General features: G+C 48.4%; 1 protein-coding gene across 3 annotated transcripts in view; it reads right to left on the bottom strand.

Annotated features, from left to right (window-relative positions):
* Positions 1–15960, bottom strand: part of STARD8 (StAR related lipid transfer domain containing 8) — a 78040-nt gene extending 62080 nt beyond the window's left edge. For all 3 annotated transcript variants that reach the window (XM_063659986.1, XM_063659983.1, XM_054472629.2), the window contains exon 1: positions 15735–15960. Coding sequence is in view for 2 of the 3 variants with exons in the window: in XM_063659983.1 (XP_063516053.1) it covers positions 15735–15779 (45 nt within the window). In the remaining variant the exon portion in view is untranslated. The remainder of the gene's footprint in view (positions 1–15734) is intronic.
* Positions 15961–19875: the final 3915 nt, after the last annotated feature.

Below are 19875 nucleotides of genomic sequence, written 5' to 3'. Positions count from 1 at the left end.
GATGGGTGGGACAGACTGTACTCTATGCTCTAGTCATATTAAATCTCCTACTCCCCTACCCTACCAGCCCAACCCATCATAGTTTTAACAGAATTACAGATAGTTCAGGAGATAACTAGGCCTTAAATTTAGGGATTTATAGGTTGCAAATGAGTGACCTTCTTTGGCCATTACAACCATCCTGCATGGTAGATTTTATTATCTTCATGTGACACATAAGGCAAATGGGGCACAGAAGTGAGATGATTTGCTCAAGGTCAAGGTAAACGTCAGAACCAAGTCTATGCTTGAGATCAATAGGGCTCCCAATTTTATGGCACTCTATTTTTTTCTCTCTGAGGTCCAGAATAACCTGGATTGGATCAGGCCCATGAGTCCCACTCTGCTTTTGACCTTAATCTTGATGCTATTTTAGTAGCTGAAAGACTTACAGGGGAAGATCCATATGAACTTTTGCATCAAAGATTTCTGCTACAAAGTGAAGGCCTTTTTTGTTTCCTTGTTGTAGAACATATCCCTCTGATTTGGAGGTTCTGAACCCAGAGGCCAAGAATCCAACAGTTATAAAGACAGCCACTCTAGAAGAAGACCAGGATTAGTGGTGACAATCTTCTCATCCAGTGGGTCATTCATTCATATATTCCTTTATTTATTCACTCATTCATTAGGTACCTCCTCAAAGCTAAGTCCTGTGCTAGGTACTCAGGGATTCATATAGATCAGACATATTACCTGCCCTTGATGAACTCTCAGCTCAGAGGGGGAGTCGATTACATGCACAAATCATCACAATTCAATGTGAGTGCTATTGGAAAGTATAAAGCCTTGTGGAACTGAGCAGAAGGAGTAATTTGTTGCTGGGAGTGGGGACACATTGTCATAGGACCCTCATGAAGGAAGTAGTGTTTAGAACAGGTCTTGAAAGCTAATCAGTTGTTCATCAAGAAGACAAGGGGGCAAAGAGCCTGGCAGGTAGAAGGGAGAGACTAGAAAAGGATGAGGATGTACCAAAGCCTGTGGTTTGTCCCACCCGTCAGTTCATCTCATTTCCCAGAACTGTCACATTTAGGACCTTGGTCTAGCTGGAGAGCAGAGTGCCAGACAGAGAGTAGGAAATGAATCTGCAGCAGCAGGTTAGGGGCCAGATCACGAAGAGCCTTACAGGTCATCTGAAGAACTTGAGACTTTATCTAGAGCCCAATGGAGAGCCATTGAAGGGGCCTAAACAGAGAGGTAACGTAGTCAGATTTATGTTTCAGAATGTTACTCTAACTGTTGAGTGAAGGATTGATTGGGAATGGGGGGCTTAGGCAAAACTAGAGAAAGGGAGACCAGAGGCCCAGCACAGTGGCCTCCCAGCACTTTGGGAGGCCAAGGCGGGTGGATCACCTGAGGTTGGGAGTTCGAGACCAGCCTGACCAACATAGAAAAACCCCGTCTCTACTAAAAATACAAAAAATTAGCTGGGCATGGTGGCACATGCCTGCAATCCCAGCTACTCAGGAGGCTGAGGCAGGAGAATCACTTGAACCTGGGAGGCGGAGGTTGCAGTGAGCTGAGATCACACCATGGCACTCCAGCCTGGGCAACAAGAGTGAAACTCCGAAAAAAAAAGGAAGGAAGGAAGGAAGGAAGGAAGGAAGGAAAAGAAAGAAAGAAAGAAAGAAAAAGAAAGAAAGAAAGAAAGAAAGAAAAAGAAAGAAAGAAAGAAAGAAAAGAAGGAAAGAGAAAGAAAGAAAAAGAAAGACGGAAGGAAGGAAGGAAGGGAAAGAGAAAGAAAGAAAGAAAAGGAAAGAAAAAAGGAAAAAGAAAGGGAAACCAGAGTTAGTGGTAAGGTTCTGGGTTGGGCAGTGGTCTTTAGGATAGGAAGAAGGGGACCAATATATAGACAATTTACATGGTAGAACCAAAGTAAATGATAGGATGTGGGAGGATAAGAGAGGAGTCAAGGATAACCCCAATGTTTCTGGCCTGGCAACTGGGTGGATGGTGGTGCTATTAACTGAAGTCAGGAACAGAGGAAAAAGTGATTTGGGGGTATACGGGGGGAAATCTTCCTGTTGTAATGAATTTCCCCTTAGACCTGTTGGATTCAAAAAGGTCTGTGGAGCATCTGCTCTGAGCAGTCCACTAGGCACTGGGGTAGACCTGCAGATGAAAACATGAACAAAAGCAGATGTGATTCCTGCCCTGGAGGAGCTCTCAGTATAGTGGGAGATACAGTTGCCAGGCAAAAATAAAAGGCAGATCATGAGTTTTTTCAGAGAAAAGGGAAACACGTTGAAAGAGTGCAAATGAGAAAGCCAGAGCCAAAAGGAGGATAAAAACAGAAAGATGGTTGCTGGGTGAGAAGTAGGGAGGTCTGAGAGGTGTAGTTTGGAGACAAGCTGCAAAGGCTATGGACAAGCTTTGTCCAGAACCGGGCCATCCTCAGCCACAAGTGGCTGGGATGGAGCTCACTCTCCCCAGCATCCTCTTCGTTCAGCCTCCAGGCTGTAGGACCAGCCCTTGCCCTGGTATCTGAGGAGATGTCTGGCGAGACTTTTTGTCCTTGCCTTGCCTGGTTTCTCTGCCCCACCTCTCCCTTCCTTCCCTAACCACCTCCAACACCCCCACCCCTCACTCCTAGCCAGTCCTGTGCCATAGACCCAGGCCTAGGGCCACAGTCATAAGAGCACGTTCTTCACATTCCAGCCTCCCCCAGCCTTCTCAGCCGGGCCACACAGAGCCCTATTCACAGCTTGGCCCTCCCTTCTTCCAGAGTGGGCTCTCACCGCCCCCAGGCCTATCCTGAGTTTTGCCAGCACAGACCATGGCCACTGTGGAAAGCAGGCTCTCATGAGCCCTCTGGAGCTGACTCCTCTCTCTTGGGGTCTCTCAGCTGGAAGGTGGGTGCAGCGGCTTTGGCCACTTGTACCTGCACGAGAGTGCATGTGTGTTCTATGCACTTGGCAAACTTTCTCTAGGCTAGGCCTAGAATAGGGGCTGTGTTGAGCTAGGTTGTCGCAGGACACAGGGGTCGATTAGACACAGGCTGGTTTCTTAAAGCAGCTCACAGTTCAGAGACAGCTGAGTAGAGATGGAGGATGGTATGTGGGCTGAAGCTCAACTGAGCCTGCCACCAGGTCCTAAGTTGGAGTACTGGTGTCAAGGTGCCACTTTTAAACCCCATGTCAATGACCTGGGGACATATGCTCATGTTCAGGATGTGATGTCTGCTGGGGATGGGGTGCTACAGCCCTGGAGGATGCCAATCTTGTCCCTGAAAAGGGCAGAGGAGAGCTGGTTTCAAGAAGGACTGACTGACACAGGCATTCTGTGCTTGACCCTGTACTTTTGACCAATTCTTTGCTGGGCTTCAGACTTGTTACCTAATGAGAGGTGGGTGCCTGACAATTCTTAGTCTTCTATCACAAAGAAGAGGATGAGGAACAATCCCAGCTGGGAAAGAGCAATGGAAGCAATAAATTCTAGAAGGCTTTTATAGAACTCAGAGTCTGGGACAGCCTCCTGAGGAACCCCCAGAGCACCTACCTCCCCTCTGTCTCCCCCCGAGGGTGCAACTGTCCCACACTGGCTTGGAGTATGTGGGTCTCACAGAAGGCCTCTCAGAAAGCCTGACTTTCCATCTCTACCCACCAGGATGACTGTGATCTAATACCTACTCATCCACCCCCGAAAAGGGCCCCCAATCTATAGCCTCAGGAATGCTGATGGTTTTATAAGTCTCCCCTTGGCAAAAATTCCTACTCCCTTGGATGCTTTTCCCTTAATTCCTTCCTGCCAGTGCTGCCAGGACATCCTTTCCTCCTGCCCCATCCTGACTCCTCACCTGGCCTGCAGGGCTGCTCCAGGCCTGACTCTTTGCCTTTGAGCCTTTCCCCCAATCTTTCTCCTGCCTTGGGCCCTACTGTCCTCACGTCCACAGCAGGCCAAGAGTAGGGCCAGGGAGGAGAGTCAGCAGCAGCTGCAACCCCCAGGGGTTCTCTGGATAATCTCAGGAATGTAATATCCCAAAGACTTGACTTTCTCACCAGCCAACAGGGACCCTCCTTCCTGCCCAGAACTTCGGAGTCTTTCCAGGAAAGGCGCCCTATAAGGGTGAGTGTAGGAAGGGGCTGGAGGAGAGAGACACGGGGATTCCAGTGTGGGATGGAGCTTCTTTTCCAGACTCTAAACTAGTCTGACCAGGGGTGGGAGCAGGGGCGGGAATAGAAGGAATGAGGAAATTGCCTAAACAACCCACTTCCTGACCCTGAGGGTAGTCGCATCTGTGTTTTCTACTGTCCTTTCACTTCCACAGGATGTCCCCAATTCTAGGCTCTCCTCAGCCAGGGAATGAAGGGAATGGCAGGTAAAAATTTTTCCTCATTTTATAGATGAAAAAACGGGGTCCAAGCTATGGGCCCAGGGTCACCTAGAGCAATCAATCAACTATCTTTACATTCAACCCATATTTACTGAGCACCCATTGTGTGGCAGGCCTTTTCACATAGGTCATCATCACAATCAATTATGAAGTGGGGAATATTCTCCCCATGTTGTAGGTAAGGAAACTGAGGCTTAGAGAAGAGGAAGCAGAACCTGGGCTGTTAGATCAGTGTCCTATTTCCATCTATGACATTATACCATCATACTACATTCTTCTCTCCAGCTCCCAGAAGGCAATCAACCCAAGGTAGAGGAAAGGGCCAGGGAAAGTCAGCCTACATCCATTTCCAGGGCCTCAACTCCCATTCCCCAAGTGCAGTACTTCCTTTCCCCTGCCCCTTGGCAGCCTCAGCCTTGGAACTGCTGATTGACCTGGACTCTAAGGGCCCTGAGAGCAGCAGCAGCAGCAAGTCAAGGGCTGCCCAGAGGGATGGAGTTGAGGAGCTCTGTTCCTCCACCCACTGTGAAACCTCTGACCCCAAATCCCAGCAGAGGCTGCCTGGCTGCTGCTCCTTGTTATTGTTACAAGTGACTTGGAAATGCAGGCCAGGCCCTGGCTCCCAGAGTTTCCCAGGTCCCCAGCTGTTCTCAGGCCCTAGAGGCTGCTGGGAAGACCAAGCTCCAGTGTCGGCTCTTTTCCCTGAGCCTGGGCTCCCCACTCTCCTCCCGAGGGACTTTAGTGGAAATCACTGACATTTGGGAGCAGCATTTTTTTTTCATTTGGCCTGGAAGATCATAGAAGTATATGTGAAATATAATGAGACTGTCAGAGCTGGAAAGACTCAGAGAAAAACCAATCCAGCCTCCTCATTTTATAGGTGGAGAAACGAAGCACAGATTACATGAACATAGTGGACTTTGGAACTAGATTACCTGGGTTAAAAATCCCCAATTCACCACTTAATAGCTGTGTAATCTTGGATAAATTTCTAAACCTTTCTGTGTTTCAGTAAAATGAGGATGATGACAATGTTAGCTTGCCTTGCAGGATTATTGTGATGATGAAATGAGTTAATATATGTGGAGGGTTTGGAACAGTGTACACCACATAGTATGTGCGCTACAAATATTAGCTAGTATCACTTCCCGACCTCTTGGCTAAGATCAAGTGCAAATATTAGCTAGTATTAGTTCTAACTTTCTCTAGTCTTTGGGGGTAAAAGAGAAGTCTGGTATTGCCAATCTGCAGCCTCTTCCCCTCATTTTTGCCTCCCCCAACCTCCACCATAGCCATAGGAAGTATATCCTCCACCCCGCCGGGACCTCCCACTTGTACACCTTTTGGCATCAAAGAAGCTAAAAGCAAAGTAAGAATCTGTATCTGAAGAGACTTAAGTCAGAGTTGAAGCCTTGCTTCCTACTCCCCATCTCACCTTCCCAATGCTCGCCCCCATCTCTTCCACCCCCGAGAGCAAATATTATCCAATCTCACATGACTCGAGTAAATCACACCAGTTGTGCTGATGGGGCAAGGGTTAGGAGCTTCAGATCAGGCAAATTTGGCAGAGGGGTCCCCATCCCCATTTCCAGGCTGAGCCTAAGATTGTTCCAGAGTTTGCTGTTGCAGGAATTACTCAGACTTCAGCATGGCTATCCCTTTGCCTTAAGGACTAGGTGGGATCGCCAATCACAGGTTCTAGATTAACTAAAACTGTTAACGCATTGAACAGTTTCATACACTGAAATTTTCTGGACTAAATCAATCATGCCCACCAACAGGGCACTTTGGGGTTGAATGTGAAAAACTCATTTTGTATCCACTAGACAGTAAGCTGCATGAGATGAGGACCTACAGCAGTTTTGATCACCATTACCTATCTCCTCAAGGCCTAACACAGTGTCTGGCACATAGTAGGCCCTGAATAAATATTGCTTGGTTGAACTAGTGAAAGAATGAATTACTTAAGGCTATTCTCAGCCTAAGGAAACCCTCCCACATTTCGTCCAAGATAACAACAAATAAACATCTCAACAGGCTTTGGGATCATTATCTCATTTGATCCTTACTACAGCCCTATAAGGTAGGAGTTATCATTCTCCCCAGTGTACAAATAATAAAAATGAGCAATGCTTACTATGTGCCCCTTTTTTAAGAGCTTTATACATATTAACTCATTTAAGCTTTAGAATAACCATGTAAGGTGGGTACTATTATCTACATTTTATGGAGCAAGAAACTAAGTCTCAGAAAGGTGAAGTAACTTTTTTCTTTTTTAATTATACTTTTAAGTTCTAGGGTACATGTGCACAATGTGCAGGTTTGTTACATATGTATACATGTGCCATGTTGGTGTGCTGCACCCATTAACTCGTCATTTACATTAGATATATCTCCTAATGCTATCCCTCCCACCTACTCCCACCCCACAACAGGCCCCAGTCTGTGATGTTCCCCTTCCTGTGTCCAAGTGTTCTCATTGTTCAATTCCCACCTATGAGTGAGAACATGCGGTGCTTGGTTTTTTGTCCTTGAGATAGTTTGCTATCTCAAGGTTTCCAGCTTCATTCATGTCCCTACAAAGGACATGAACTCATCCTTTTTTATGGCTGCATAATATTCCATGGTGTATATGTGCCACATTGTCTTAATCCAGTCTATCATTGATGGACATTTGGGTTGGTTCCAAGTCTTTGCTATTGTGAATAGTGCCACAATAAACATACGTGTGCATGTGTCTTTATTAGCAGCATGATTTATAATCCTTTGGGTATATACTCAGTAATGGGATGGCTGGGTCAAATGGTATTTCTAGTTCTAGATCCTTGAGGAATCGCCACACTGTCTTCCACAATGGCTGAACTAGTTTACAGTCCCACCAACAGTGTAAAAGTGTTCCTATTTCTCCACATCCTCTCCTGATGTTGTTTCCTGACTTTTTAATGATCGCCATTCTAACTGGTGTGAGATGGTATCTCATTGTGGTTTTGATTTGCATTTCTCTGATGGCCAGTGATGATGAGTATTTTTTCATGTGTCTGTTGACTGCATAAATGTCTTCTTTTGAGAAAGGCGAAGTAACTTTCTCATGGTCAACACAGCTAGCAAGTTGTGGCTCAGATAGGTGAAGGGCTTGACTCCATGTAGATGTTTTGGTCTTTTCACTGCATCAAGAACATGAAGTTCAAACTCCCACACACAAATTTCAAAGTCTCTTGTTCTTCCTCCTCTTCCCATTTCCATTCACTCCGAACACCTCCACTCAGGACAAGTCCCTTGGATCTATGACTCTTCCCTCACATGTCTCCAACCTCACTCTGCCTTGAAAACACTCCTTGCCCTTTTCTTCCAAAGATCATCCCTTCAGATTCAGATTCAATGGAGTATCTACCTTGTAACAGGCTTTTACAGACATCATCTCGCTGACAACTCCATTAAGTCTTATCCACTGAGGAGAGGTGACGGGCCCAGGAGCACTCAGCCTAGATGTGGCAGAGGTGGACGTAATATCCAGGTCAGTCTCACTCTGTGTCCAGTGCTCCTTTGGCAACACTAAGCTGCCTTCTACTCTGGTCCCAAAAACTGCTCCCAGAAAGCTTCCTAGATCACCCAGAAGCCACCTCACAACTCTCTTGAGTTCCATCTATGCCAATAACCTTACCACAACCTATCATTTTGCTCTAGCCCATGGGCCTGTACCTCAAAGATACACAGCATATGTCCAGCATCTAGGCGTCTTACAATTAACCATGTCAGGGACAATCCACAGTCTGAATTTTTCACACACGTAGGGGGCCAATACCTATCACCCAGCTGACACGTTATTTGAGTGGGCTGTGGAACTCTGCAGAGAGGGCCCTGCGAGTGAACCTTCTTTCTGTGGAGTATAGGCCCTTGCCTTTCCCCCCTAAGTGGTTTTACCATGACCTGAAAGTCTTATGTCATAATTTATTTCTTTGGAACAAGTAATTAAGACGTGGCTGGCTGTATATACTGTCTCATATGTGCACGTGTACATTACTACTTCCATTCACAGACAGACACACACACACACACACACACACACACATCAGACTGATGAAGGGATCTGCAATAGTGTCCTGAGATAAAAGAGACTACCTGAGGAAGTGGTGAGCTCCACATCACTGGAGGTGTGCAAGTGTCTGGCCATTCTTTTGGTAAGATGTGATAGAGGCGACTCTGTAGTGATGGCATCGAGGAGTCTCTGAGGTCCCTTTCCAGCCCCAGGAGTTTGTATACATTCATGTGCACCCCTGAATTCTCTATACTCCCCCTGCCCATTCCACAACAAATACACACCGCATGTGGCAAATTGGACTTACTTGGGATGACAAGGGCAAAGGAATGAAAAAGGAGAGACATCCTGGAGGCTGGGAGTGAAATTGCTGAATCACCCTATCATCGTCACACGTTCACCCCATATCCTGCCAGGCTGCTCCTAGGCAGATTGGGAAGCTGAGAGCTGGCCTGGGGGCAGAGAGGGGCTGGGGTGTGGGCAAGCGCACATAAGGAGGATGCATGCTCACCTCACTTGCGAGTGTGTGTGTGTCTGTGTGTGTGTGTGTATGAATGTGAGCCTGCACAGGGGGTGTGAAACCTCACACCCATATGAACAGGTGGCTGGGAAACCAGGTATAAGAGCAGCCACATGGAAGTCTCATGCATACTTGGATGAGAGCATTCACAGGAGATGGTGGTTGAGAATGTGTGCCTGGGCGAGCTCAGGAAAGCCCTTGTGCACATACACACTCATGTGCGTGACCTAAGTATGTGAGTATGGTGCCTAGGGAAAAGCATGGGATCCCATGTTGGCCCACAACTGGGAGGTTCACCTCTATGAGCCTTCCCACTCCACACGACTGTCTGTCCATGATTTGCTTTAACTCCCATAGAAGCCTTGTGGGTAGGTGCGGCAGGGTTGTTAACACATACGTGCATGTATGCATGTGTGTGTGGCATGTGTAGAGACATCCCCCCAGTACTGCTTTTAGATTTTACCAGAGACAAGTTGTGTTTGGATTTTGCCACAGAACAAGTAGGGAGATTATGGTGTATTACACAGACCACATTGGAATCATGCTGTGTCCTGATGCCCTCTGAGATCTTGGCCACATCTCTCCCCTCTCTGGGCCTCAGTTTCCTCACTGGTAGTTTGGAGAGAGGAACAGAGAAAGAGGAATAGATGACCTCCAAGGGCCTTTTCGTCTCTGATATTGTGTGATTATCTACCTATAAGAGGAGGGAACTGAGGGACAGGAGAGAGAATTGACCCTCTCAAGGTCATCCAGAGGTTATGGTTGAGATGGCGCTCCAGGCAGATTTCCCACCTCCCAAGCCAGTGCCCTCTAGGACCTGATATGCCCACCTGAAGCCGAGTAACACGAGGGAGGATTTGTGTTCCAGGCACCCCTTATGTGCATAACACCATGCTAAGTGCTGGAAGGGGGCAAAAGGATACATCAAAGAAATGGTTCTGTATGTATGTGGTGTGTGTGTGTGTATGCGGTGTGTGTGTTTGTGGTATGTGTGGTGTGTGGTGTGTGTGGCGTGTGGTGTGTGTGTGTGGTATGGTGTGTGTGTGGTGTGTGTGGTGTGGTGTGTGTGTGGTGTGTGTGGTGTGTATGGTGTGTGTGTGGGGTGTGGGGGGTGTGTGTGTGTGGGGTGTGGGGTGTGTGTGGGGTGTGGGGTGTGTGTGATGTGGTGTGTGTGGGGGGTGTGTGTGTGTGGTGTGGTGTGTGTTTGGGGGTGTGTGTGTGGGGGTGTGTGTGTGGGGGTGTGTGTGTGGTGTGTATGGTGTGTGTGTGTGGTGTGTGGGGTGTGTGTGTGTGGTGTGGTGTGTGTGTGTGGTGTGGTGTGTGTGTGTGCTGTGTGTTGTGTGTGTGTGCTGTGGTGTGTGTGTGTGGTGTGTGGTGTGGTGTGTTTGTGGTGTGTGTGGGGTGTGTGTGGTGTGTGTTTGTGTGTGATGTGGTGTTTGTGTGGTGTGTGTGTTTGGTGTGGTGTGTGTGTGGTGTGTGGTGTGGTGTGTGTGTGTGTGGTGTATGGTGTGTGTGTGTGGTGTGTGGTGTGTGTGTGGTGTGTGGTGTGTGTGTGGTGTGTGTGGTGTGTGTGTGGTGTGTGGTGTGTGATGTGTGTGTGGTGTGTGTGGTGTGGTGTGTGTGGTGTGTGGGTGGTGTGGTGTGTGTGTGTGGTGTGTGGTGTGTGTGTGGTGTGTGTGTGGTGTGGTGTGTGTGGTGTGTGGTGTGTGGGGGGTGTGTGTGTGTGGTGGTGTGTGTGTGGTGTGTGATGTGTGTGTGGTGTGTGGTGCGTGGTGTGTGTGTGTGGTGTGGTGTGTGTGGTGTGTGTGTGTGTGGTGTGGTGTGTGTGGTGTGTGGGTGGTGTGGTGTGTGTGTGATGTGTGGTGTGTGTGTGGTGTGTGTGTGGTGTGGTGTGTGTGTGGTGTGGTGTGTGTGTGGTGTGTGTGTGGTGTGTGGGATGTGTGTGGGGGGGAGTGTGGTGTGTGTGTGTGGTGTGATGTGTTTGTGGTGTGTGTGTGGTGTGTGTTTCATGTGTGTGTGGAGTGTAGGGTGTGTGGGTGTGTGTTGCGGGGGAGCGGGGGAGAAACTGACTCATATGCATGCTTGGTTGTACCAAGGGGCCATGGATGCCTTCCGGGCCCTGACTGGCCTCCAAGGGAAGACACGGCAAACACGTATTGGACTATTTATACTGGGTTCATCTCACACTTAAACGTCTTGTCCCTTGGCTGCCCCTAACACAAGAGCAGCTCAAAGCAATCCTGAGCCCTGACCTGGCCTCTTGCCACCTTCCCACCATCCCTGGCTTCTGGGGTGTCAGCCTTCATCTCCCAAATGGATCACTTCTGTTCCTAGACCCAGGCAGAGTCAAAGTAGAGGGCTGAGGAGTTGTGACAAAGGAGCAGACGGGACCTGAGACCCTAACCCTGGAATTTTCAAATATGGAATAACCCTCATTCTTTGCTGTGGTGCCTCCAGTACACAGTTTCGGAAGCTGCTTCCAACAAATCATGTGTGTTGACCACCTACTCCATGTCAGGCACTTTAAAGACAACCTTGCCAAGCGTGGTGACTTACACCTGTAATTCCAGCACTTTGGGAAGCCAAGGCGGGCTGATCACTTGGGGTTAGAAGCTCGAGACCAGCCTGGCCAACACGGTGAAACTCCATCTCTACTAAAAATACAAAAAAAAAAAAAAAAAAAAATTAGCTGGGCGTGGTGGCGGGCGCCTGTAATTCCAGCTACTCAGGAGGTTGAGGCAGGAGAATCGCTTGAACCCGGGAGGTGGAGGTTGCAATGAGCAGACACTGCACTCCAGCCTGGGCAACAGAGCGAGACTCGGTAAAAAAAAATACTTAACCCACCCACCAAATGTTCGTGGCATTTCTGTGAGGCAGGCACTGATTAGTGTCATTCTGCAAACAAGGAAATTGAGGCTCGGAGAAGACTTGCTCAAAGGCACACAGCTAGTATGTGTGCCTGTGGGTGTGGGGTGGAATTGAAACCCAAGTTTGTCTGCTTCACCCCACCTCATACCTCTTTAGCTGATGGAGGGCTCCATATGGTGGGGGAGGGAAGGGTCTCGGTTTCCCTATCAGGACCATGAGAAGTTTGAATAAGATGATCTGAGAGGGCCCTTTCAGCTCTGACAGGATCTGTCCCAGCCATTCCCCACCCCTCAAACCCCTCAGTCTCCCGCAGTCAGGGGGCCTGGCTCAGAGAGGGAGGGTGGCTCACAGCAGCCCGTGCCCTTGACTGAGCTCCTGAGCCCAGAGAGCCTGATTTTCTGACTGGGGCCTCGAAGCAGCAGCATTGGAAAAGGGAGCACGCAGTCCAAGTGTGTGGATCTGGCAGGCTGCCTCTTAGCCCTGAGATCCAGCCGTGTGTTGATTCACATCTGCCAAGGACATGCGCAACCACAGACCTGTGTGTATGCATGTGCATGCACGTGGGCCTTCACGCAGTGTGCATGCTTTTGTATGTCTACAGGCTTTTTGGAGATGTGCCTGGCTGTGTCTCTGTGTGTCCCTCATGTTTGTGCGTAGGAGGGTATGTATCTGATGTGCCTGTGTGCTTACCTCTGTATATGCATGCATGCATATGTGTGTGAGTCTACATCATGCTAGGAATGTGCACTGTCTGTGTGTACATGTGCATTTGCCTGTTTGTGCCAGGGTATATGTGTGTTCATCTCTATGTGTGTACGTGTGTATGCACACTTGAATGGTGTGCCTGTGCATATGTGTGTGGGGTTGAATGTGCACAAATGCACGTGTATGTCCTCTGTGGACACACACATAAGTGAATGTGTGCAAACATCTGGGACCCGTGATAGAGATCCTCAACCTTCTCTTGGGGCCTTCCTAGCTCACGAGTTTTGTTTTGTTTTGTTTTGTTTTGTTTGAGACATAGTCTTAGTCTGATGGCCAGGTTGGAGTGCAGTGGTGCGATCATGGCTCACTGCAGCCATCCTCCTGCCTCAGCCCCACAAGTAGCTGAGAAAACAGGCATGCATCACCATGCCTGACTAATTTTAATTTTTTTTTTCTAGAGACACAGTCTTACTATGCTGCCCAGGCTGATCTTGAATTCCTGGACTCAAGTGATCCACCTGCCTCGGCATCCCAAAGTGCTGTGATAACAGGCGTGACATCATACCTATAATTACTATTCCTCTTCCTCCTCCCGCTCCTCCTCCTCCTCCTCCTCCTCCTCCTCCTCCTTTTTCTTCTCCTCCTCCTCCTCCTATAGGATCTCGCTCTGTAGTCCAGGCTGGAGTGGTGCAATCATAGCACACTGCAGCCTTGAACTCCTGGGCTAAAGCAATCCTCCCAATTCAGTCTTCTAAGTAACTGGGACTATAGGTGTCCATCATGCATCACCATGCCCAGCAAATTTTTTTTATTTTTCATAAAGGGTCTCACTATATTGCCCAGGCTGGTCTGGAACTCCTGGCCTCAATCAATCCTCTCGCATTGGCCTCCCAAAATGCTAGAATTATAGGCATGAGCCACCGCGCTTAACCTAGCCCAACAGTTTCTAAGAGGCTGACAGGGATTAGGACATGTTTTCTGAGCATCTGAGAAGTTGGGGTAATGAATGCAAAGAGATTTAAATCCACGCCAAGCACCTAGAACAGTTAACCGGGGTAGGGGACAGAGATGCCTCTCGGGCGTCAAACCTCAAAGGCACTTTAATTTTCCCTTCCCTCGTCGTTATCGTTCCATCCAGCTCTCCATCATTTCTTCCTCTCCCATCCTCATTTCCACTGCAGCTGCCTCCTTCTTGGCCTCTGCATCTCCACTTGGGCCCTTCCACACCATTCCTGCCCACTACTGCTGGAGTGCTTTTTCTAAAACCGTCCACTTAATTATATCCCTATTATACTGAAATCACCCCTTATTCCCCAAAACAGTAGTCACCAGACTTTCAGATTTCGTGGATGAGGAAAACGTTCTTAAATAAATAAATAGGGAAACAATCAGCATGTCGCAAACTTTGTAATTTTGCTGAGGGCAGACATTTAAAAAATTTGTCACTCATATTTTGTAGGAGAAAGATCATTTGAATCCCCACCCCCACAGGAAGGACACAACAGTCTCCAAATAAAGAATAGTCCTTTGAGTTGAATTAATTTAGTTTTATGAACACTGCACGACATTATCCCTACTTTTCTCTCATTCCACCACAGATGGTTGAAAAATCTCATTCAGGACCCCCACTAGGTGAGGACCATGAATCCACAGATCAATTCCAAACCCTTTGGGAAGTAGTCTCTGCTTCCCTTTCTCAAGCTCCTATCCCCTCTAACCCTACATTTGAGCCACATCACAAAAGAAGCCCTTCCCCCAGCCCACTACCATTTGACTGCCTCCAAACTCTAGCTCACGAAGTTCCCTTTGCCAGGCATGCCTGGAATGCCCTTCCCCCACTTTTGGACTGACAAACTCTTCTCTTCCTTTAAGCCTCAGGCTCAGCCCAAATGTGACCTCCTGTGAAACCTCTCCAAGTCCCTCCCGGTGGAATGGATCTTTCCTTCCCAAAGGTCCCAGCATTCTTTCATCCTGTCTTACAGTCAGGCTAGTCGTTTGAAAGTCTTCCTGCTGGGTTGGACTGTGGGAAACCACACAGTGTCAAGAAAGGCATGGACTTAGGAGCTCAGATCCCAGCTCTGCCAGTCATATCTGAGCAACCTTGTAAATATTTCTTAACTATTCACAGTGTCCTTTCCCTATCTATAAAAGCAGGAAAACAACGGGTTGTGCTGAAGATCACTGCCACATGAATGAATTAGAAGTGCCTAAGTCTGGTACATAGTGGATACTAAATAAATATTAGTTTCTTGGTTCTTGAGAGTGGAATCATGCTTTACACACACTTGTGGGTTCGGCTGTGCTCATGTATCCCCCATGGCCAGGATATAGTAGACACTCAACAAATATTTACTGACAAACTGACTATTTAGCACAATGTCTGGCATATAGTAGGTGCCTGGTAAATATTTGTCACTTTTCTTATATTCTCTTTGAGGACTTACTGACAGACTGACTATTTAGCACAATGTCTGGTATATAGTAGGTACCTGGTAAATATTTGTCACTTTTCTTATATTCTCTTTAAGGACAAAAGTCATGTCCTTCTTTGTCTTCTTTTAAAAAATGGAGATGGGGGTCTCCTTATGTTGCCTAAGCTGGTCTTGAACCCCTGGCCTCAAGTGATCCTCCCACCTCGGCCTCCCAGAATGCTGGGATTACAGACGTGAGCCACTGTGTCCAGCCCTTTTTTATCTTTGTGTAGCTCCAATGGTGCCTAGCACAGAGTATGTGCTTTTATATATGTGGATAGAAATTAATAATAATAATAATAATAGACACCATCGTTTGTGTGGATGCTCCACACCAGGCATCCTGCTAGGAAGCTTACACACATTATCTCCTGGATTTGCATACATTTGCTATGTAAACAATGACACCAACCTCATCACCCCGTAAGGTTGGTGTTACTATGGTCCTCATTCTAAAGCTGAGAGGAAACTGAGGTTCAGAGAGGTTAAGTATCTTGCCTTTGTGGAAAGATCCAGGAAGCAACAGAGGCGAGTTTTATGAAAAAGAGCCAACTAGCAGACTTGTTTGTATGGGGATGCAACAGAAGGTCACAGAACTGGTTAAGTGACAAAGGCGAGACTTGAACCCAAGACTTTCTAACTCTGAGAGCCTCAGGTAGTCTCAGAAGCCCGTCTGATCCGTTTTCCCAGCTGATGCGCAGTGGTCCACATTTGCCTCCTTCCCCCCTGAGCAGCGGGATGGGCTGGGGCTGGCCAGTCACTTACCTTCACCTTCCTGAAGCAAGACCAGAAGACGTCCAGCAGAGGCATGGTGGCGCGTGGGGAGCTGCTAGGGCCGGCAGGGCTGTGCCGGGCACCGGCTCCTCCCTCTCTGGGGACAAGGCTAAAAGAGGCCCGGGGCTCGGTGAGAGCCAGCCCGGGCCCTGCGCTCCATGAGCCGGCCCCGCGAGGGGAGAGGCGGAGAGCAGCGGTTGCCAGAGCTCAGCTGCCTCGACAGCGGGCGCCTCCCGCCTCCTGGAGGGCCACCGAGGGAGGGAAAAAGGGAGGGAGGGAGAGAGGTCAGCTAAGGAGGAGGGACCAGGAGGCGGGTCACTGATTCAAACTCGGCACCGTTAGCCAGTTGGCTGGAACGGGACAGCAATGCCAATTGAAATTCCCTGAACATTACAGTTCCCCGGCTCCGGGTGTCTGGCCCGCCTGCCGGCTCCCCTGCCAGCCCCGCCACCTGCATGCTGGCATTGCCTGCCTGCTTGCTTCTTGGCTGACTGACACGCCAGCTCTCCTTGGGGACCTCTCGGTAGAGCCCAGACCACACAGGGCCTGTGGAAAGAGTGCCAAGGAAAAGGAGCAAGGAAGGAGAGCTCCGGCCCCAGCGGGACCGAACAATGTGTGAATGCAGTCCACGGAAGGGGAAAAGCTTGCAGCCTTAGAAGCCCCTCTCAGACAGGCGCCCTGGCCCTGCCTCAGTGGATTATTCTCCAGCCCTCTAAAGTGAGGACTCTTGACTCACTGTGGCATCTCAGAGAGGCCCGCTCCTCCTGGGTCTCAGTTTTCCCAGCTGTACAATGAGATGCCGGGTTAGAGGTCTCTAAGTCTCAAATCTGTTTGGGGTTAGGTACAGGGCAAGTCTCAAAGAAACTCCACTCTGGACAATCACAGTTCCTCTCAGAACTCCCCTGCTGCTCTTGGAAGTCCATAGGAAGTCAGGTCTTGCCCCAAAGAGAATCTGAGCCCTCAAATGCCATTTCATCCACCACCCCCCTGCCTCAGGGCATAACAGCAGCTCTCTCCCAGCTCAGATAGACTGGGTGTATGCCCTTTTCTGAACATCTTCTGAAGAGATGATGACTTCCCTCCTTTATCCAGTTCCATTCTCAGTACCCTCTAAGCCCAGAAGTTTAGCCTGGAATCTAAACTTGAACCCTCTGGATGCCCTGAAAGGAAAGAAAGTTAGGAGCAGGCAGTTCTAAAGGCTTTCTGGGCAGAAAGCCATTAAGAAGCAGTGACCCTCCCCCTCTCTCAGCCCCTCCCCAGACATCAGAAGGCAGGGTGCCTTGGCTGGTGGCCAGAAGGCTCCCAGGGACCCCATGGCAAGAGGCCAGGTTTGGGTCTCTGCAGGCACATGTCATCATGAGGCCCAGAATAACTTTCTCTCTCTGGCTTCACTTCTGTTTCAGAGACCCAAGCTAGTCAGGCAAACAGCCAGGTCCTGGGACCCTGGAAGGTCCTAGGCTGCTTTAAGCAAGCCTCTGCCTGCCTTCGAGGACTTTCTTCATCAGTGGCTTTGTCCGGAGGTTTGTCCAGAGGCTCTGTGAGGGTCCCTCCAGCTCTGTTTACAACTTACTCTGTGACCCTCAGTTTCCTCATTTGTACCAAGGAGGCTGCAATCACTGACCTCACCCTGTCTCTAGCTCTGACCTCAGGGGTGTCTCAGATGTGAGTTCTGTTGGGCTGTGTCGGGAAGATGGTCAGCAAGAGCCAAGGTAAGTGGCTTCCCACCCACCTCCAGCTGAGCACAGGCTTATAAGGGGAAGCCCTCTGCATGTGGGGGAGGAATAACACGAGGAGTCAGAGACCAGAGAGTTTTCTCCTTTGAGCATATGCCCTCCTGCCCTGCAGCCAGAGGCCTGAGGATGGAGAACTGGGAAGCAACTATTACAGGAAAAGCTGCCTGCCCTCCTAGGATGGTCTCATAGTCTTTCACTCTCTGGAGTTCACCTCCTTCTTTCCATTCCAGCCCCTGGGAGGAGATGTGTCAGCCGTGCCTTTGGGCATTCATTCAGGAGGCATTAGTGCGCAGCACACCACATTAAGCTAAGAAACCAGGAGACTTCAGTTTCAGTTCTGAGTCTCTCACACCAGTTTTGTCTTGAGGTGGTTTTAAGCCATGAACTCGGAAGTTGACTGCCTGGATTCAATACTGGTTCTGTTACTCTTTAACTGGTGACCTTGGGCCTGTTACTGCCTTAGTGTCCCCATCCGTAAAATGGGGAATAATAATAGTACCTACTTCCTTTGGGAGGTTTAAACAGAATGAATTAAAGCATGTAGTATAGTGTCTGGCATAAAGTAAGTTCTCAATAAATGTTATTTGTGGCTCATTCTCCATCAGCCAGGAAGGATGTTGGTGTTGAGGTTGACATACCTATCAAGGATAATAACTACCATGGCTTCCAGTGCTTTGATGAAACCTCAGATACATGGGTTTCATATTATTGGAGCATTTGTTGCTTCCCTGAGGGTTGCAGCTCCCTATGTTTGCTCTGACCAAACCAAGGAAGAAGGCATGCGCAGATTTTTACAGAAATTATGATTCCATAAAAGATTTTGAGGAGATGAGGAAGGCTGGTACCTTTCAGAGTACAAAGTGATTTTGGAATATAAAGAATTTCTTTGGGTTGAATTACATAGAAGTTTGTCACTGACCTGTGTTCCTGAACTATGAAATATGAATATGTGGGTTAAGAAATGGTTTCTCTTCATAAATAAACAATTAACAAATAAAAATAAATCTCATTTGGTATTATTGAAGAAGCAGAGGTTTTGGAGCCAGACAGACTTAGATTTGAATCCTGGTTCTGCTACCTCCTAACAGTGTACCGTTACAAAAGCCACTTCCCTTCCCTAAGCCTGTTTCCTCATCTGTAAACTGAGAGTCACTGCTTACATAAGGGGACTGCTGTTGGGAGTTAATGAGATAACATATGCTTGGCACATAGTAAGTGTTCAATAAATGTTAGCTCCCTTCCTCTCTTGTCTTGTCCTGAATGCTCCTGGCTCTCCCTGCTTCTGGTAAAGCAGGAGTATTGATTTGACATTATTAGATATGAATTTAGATCCAAGCCCAGCTACTTTTTTGGTTGTGTAACCACCTTAGACAAGTCACATTACCTCTGGGACCTTCGGTTTCCATGGCTATAATAGGCGAATAAGGATAAAGATCTCTACTCACCTCCCAGGTTTGTCATTAAGAAAGAAGGAACAGGCCCGGCGTGGTGGCTCACGCCTATAATCCCAGCACTTTTGGAGGCTGAGATGGGCAGATCATCTGAGGTCAGGAGTTCGAGACCAGCCTGATTAATATGGTGAAACCTTGTCTCTATTAAAAATACAAAAAATTAGCTGGGCGTGGTGGTGGATGCCTGTAATCCCAGCTACTCAGGAGGCTGAGGCAGGAGAATCACTTGAACCTGGGAGGCGGAGTTTGCAGTGAGCTGAGATCACGCCATTGCACTCCAGCCTGGGCGACAAGAGTGAAACTCCGTCTCAAATGTCTAAAAAAACAAAGAAAAAAGAAACAAAAGAAAAAAAAAAAAAAGAAGGAACATGCAGGACCTGATGTGAAGTGGGTTCTCTCAGTTAACACAAGTCCTCCCTCCTCATATCCCTCTTCCCCACATACCCCATGGGGGCTCTGAATCAGGCAGATTCTCCCTTGCCTCACACTCAAGGCCTGACACAACTGGCGTAGCAGTAATGAAATCTGCTTTCTTTGGGTGGCGGGTATGGAGAGTGTAGCATTCAGGGAAGCTGGAATCCAGAGGGGCTGGGCAACTGTGCACAGGCAAGTGGGGAGGCTAGCACATCAAGCCTCGCCTGATCAGCTGCTTGATTTCTCCACCCGGGAACTGGCACTGCCCACAAGAGGGTGTCTTGTTTAAGGCCCAAGTCACTGGTCTTTGCCAAGGAACCCAGGTGAAGGAGAAGACAGACCTGGTATGGCTGAGGCCCATGAGGAAGGAAGAATGGGCCTCCCTCCCAGAGACACTATGTCCATTCCTGTGCCAGATATTGAGCAGAGCACATCTGTGACCATTGGGGGACCAGAGAGAAAACTAGATGGAATGAGAAAGGAAGTCAGACCTACCAGAACAGGACCGTGGTACACCATTAAAAGTTATGAAGG

This window comes from Pongo pygmaeus, chromosome X (assembly GCF_028885625.2).
Source record: "Pongo pygmaeus isolate AG05252 chromosome X, NHGRI_mPonPyg2-v2.0_pri, whole genome shotgun sequence".
NCBI lineage: Eukaryota > Metazoa > Chordata > Mammalia > Primates > Hominidae > Pongo > Pongo pygmaeus.
This window is presented reverse-complemented; position numbering and strand designations above follow the sequence as displayed.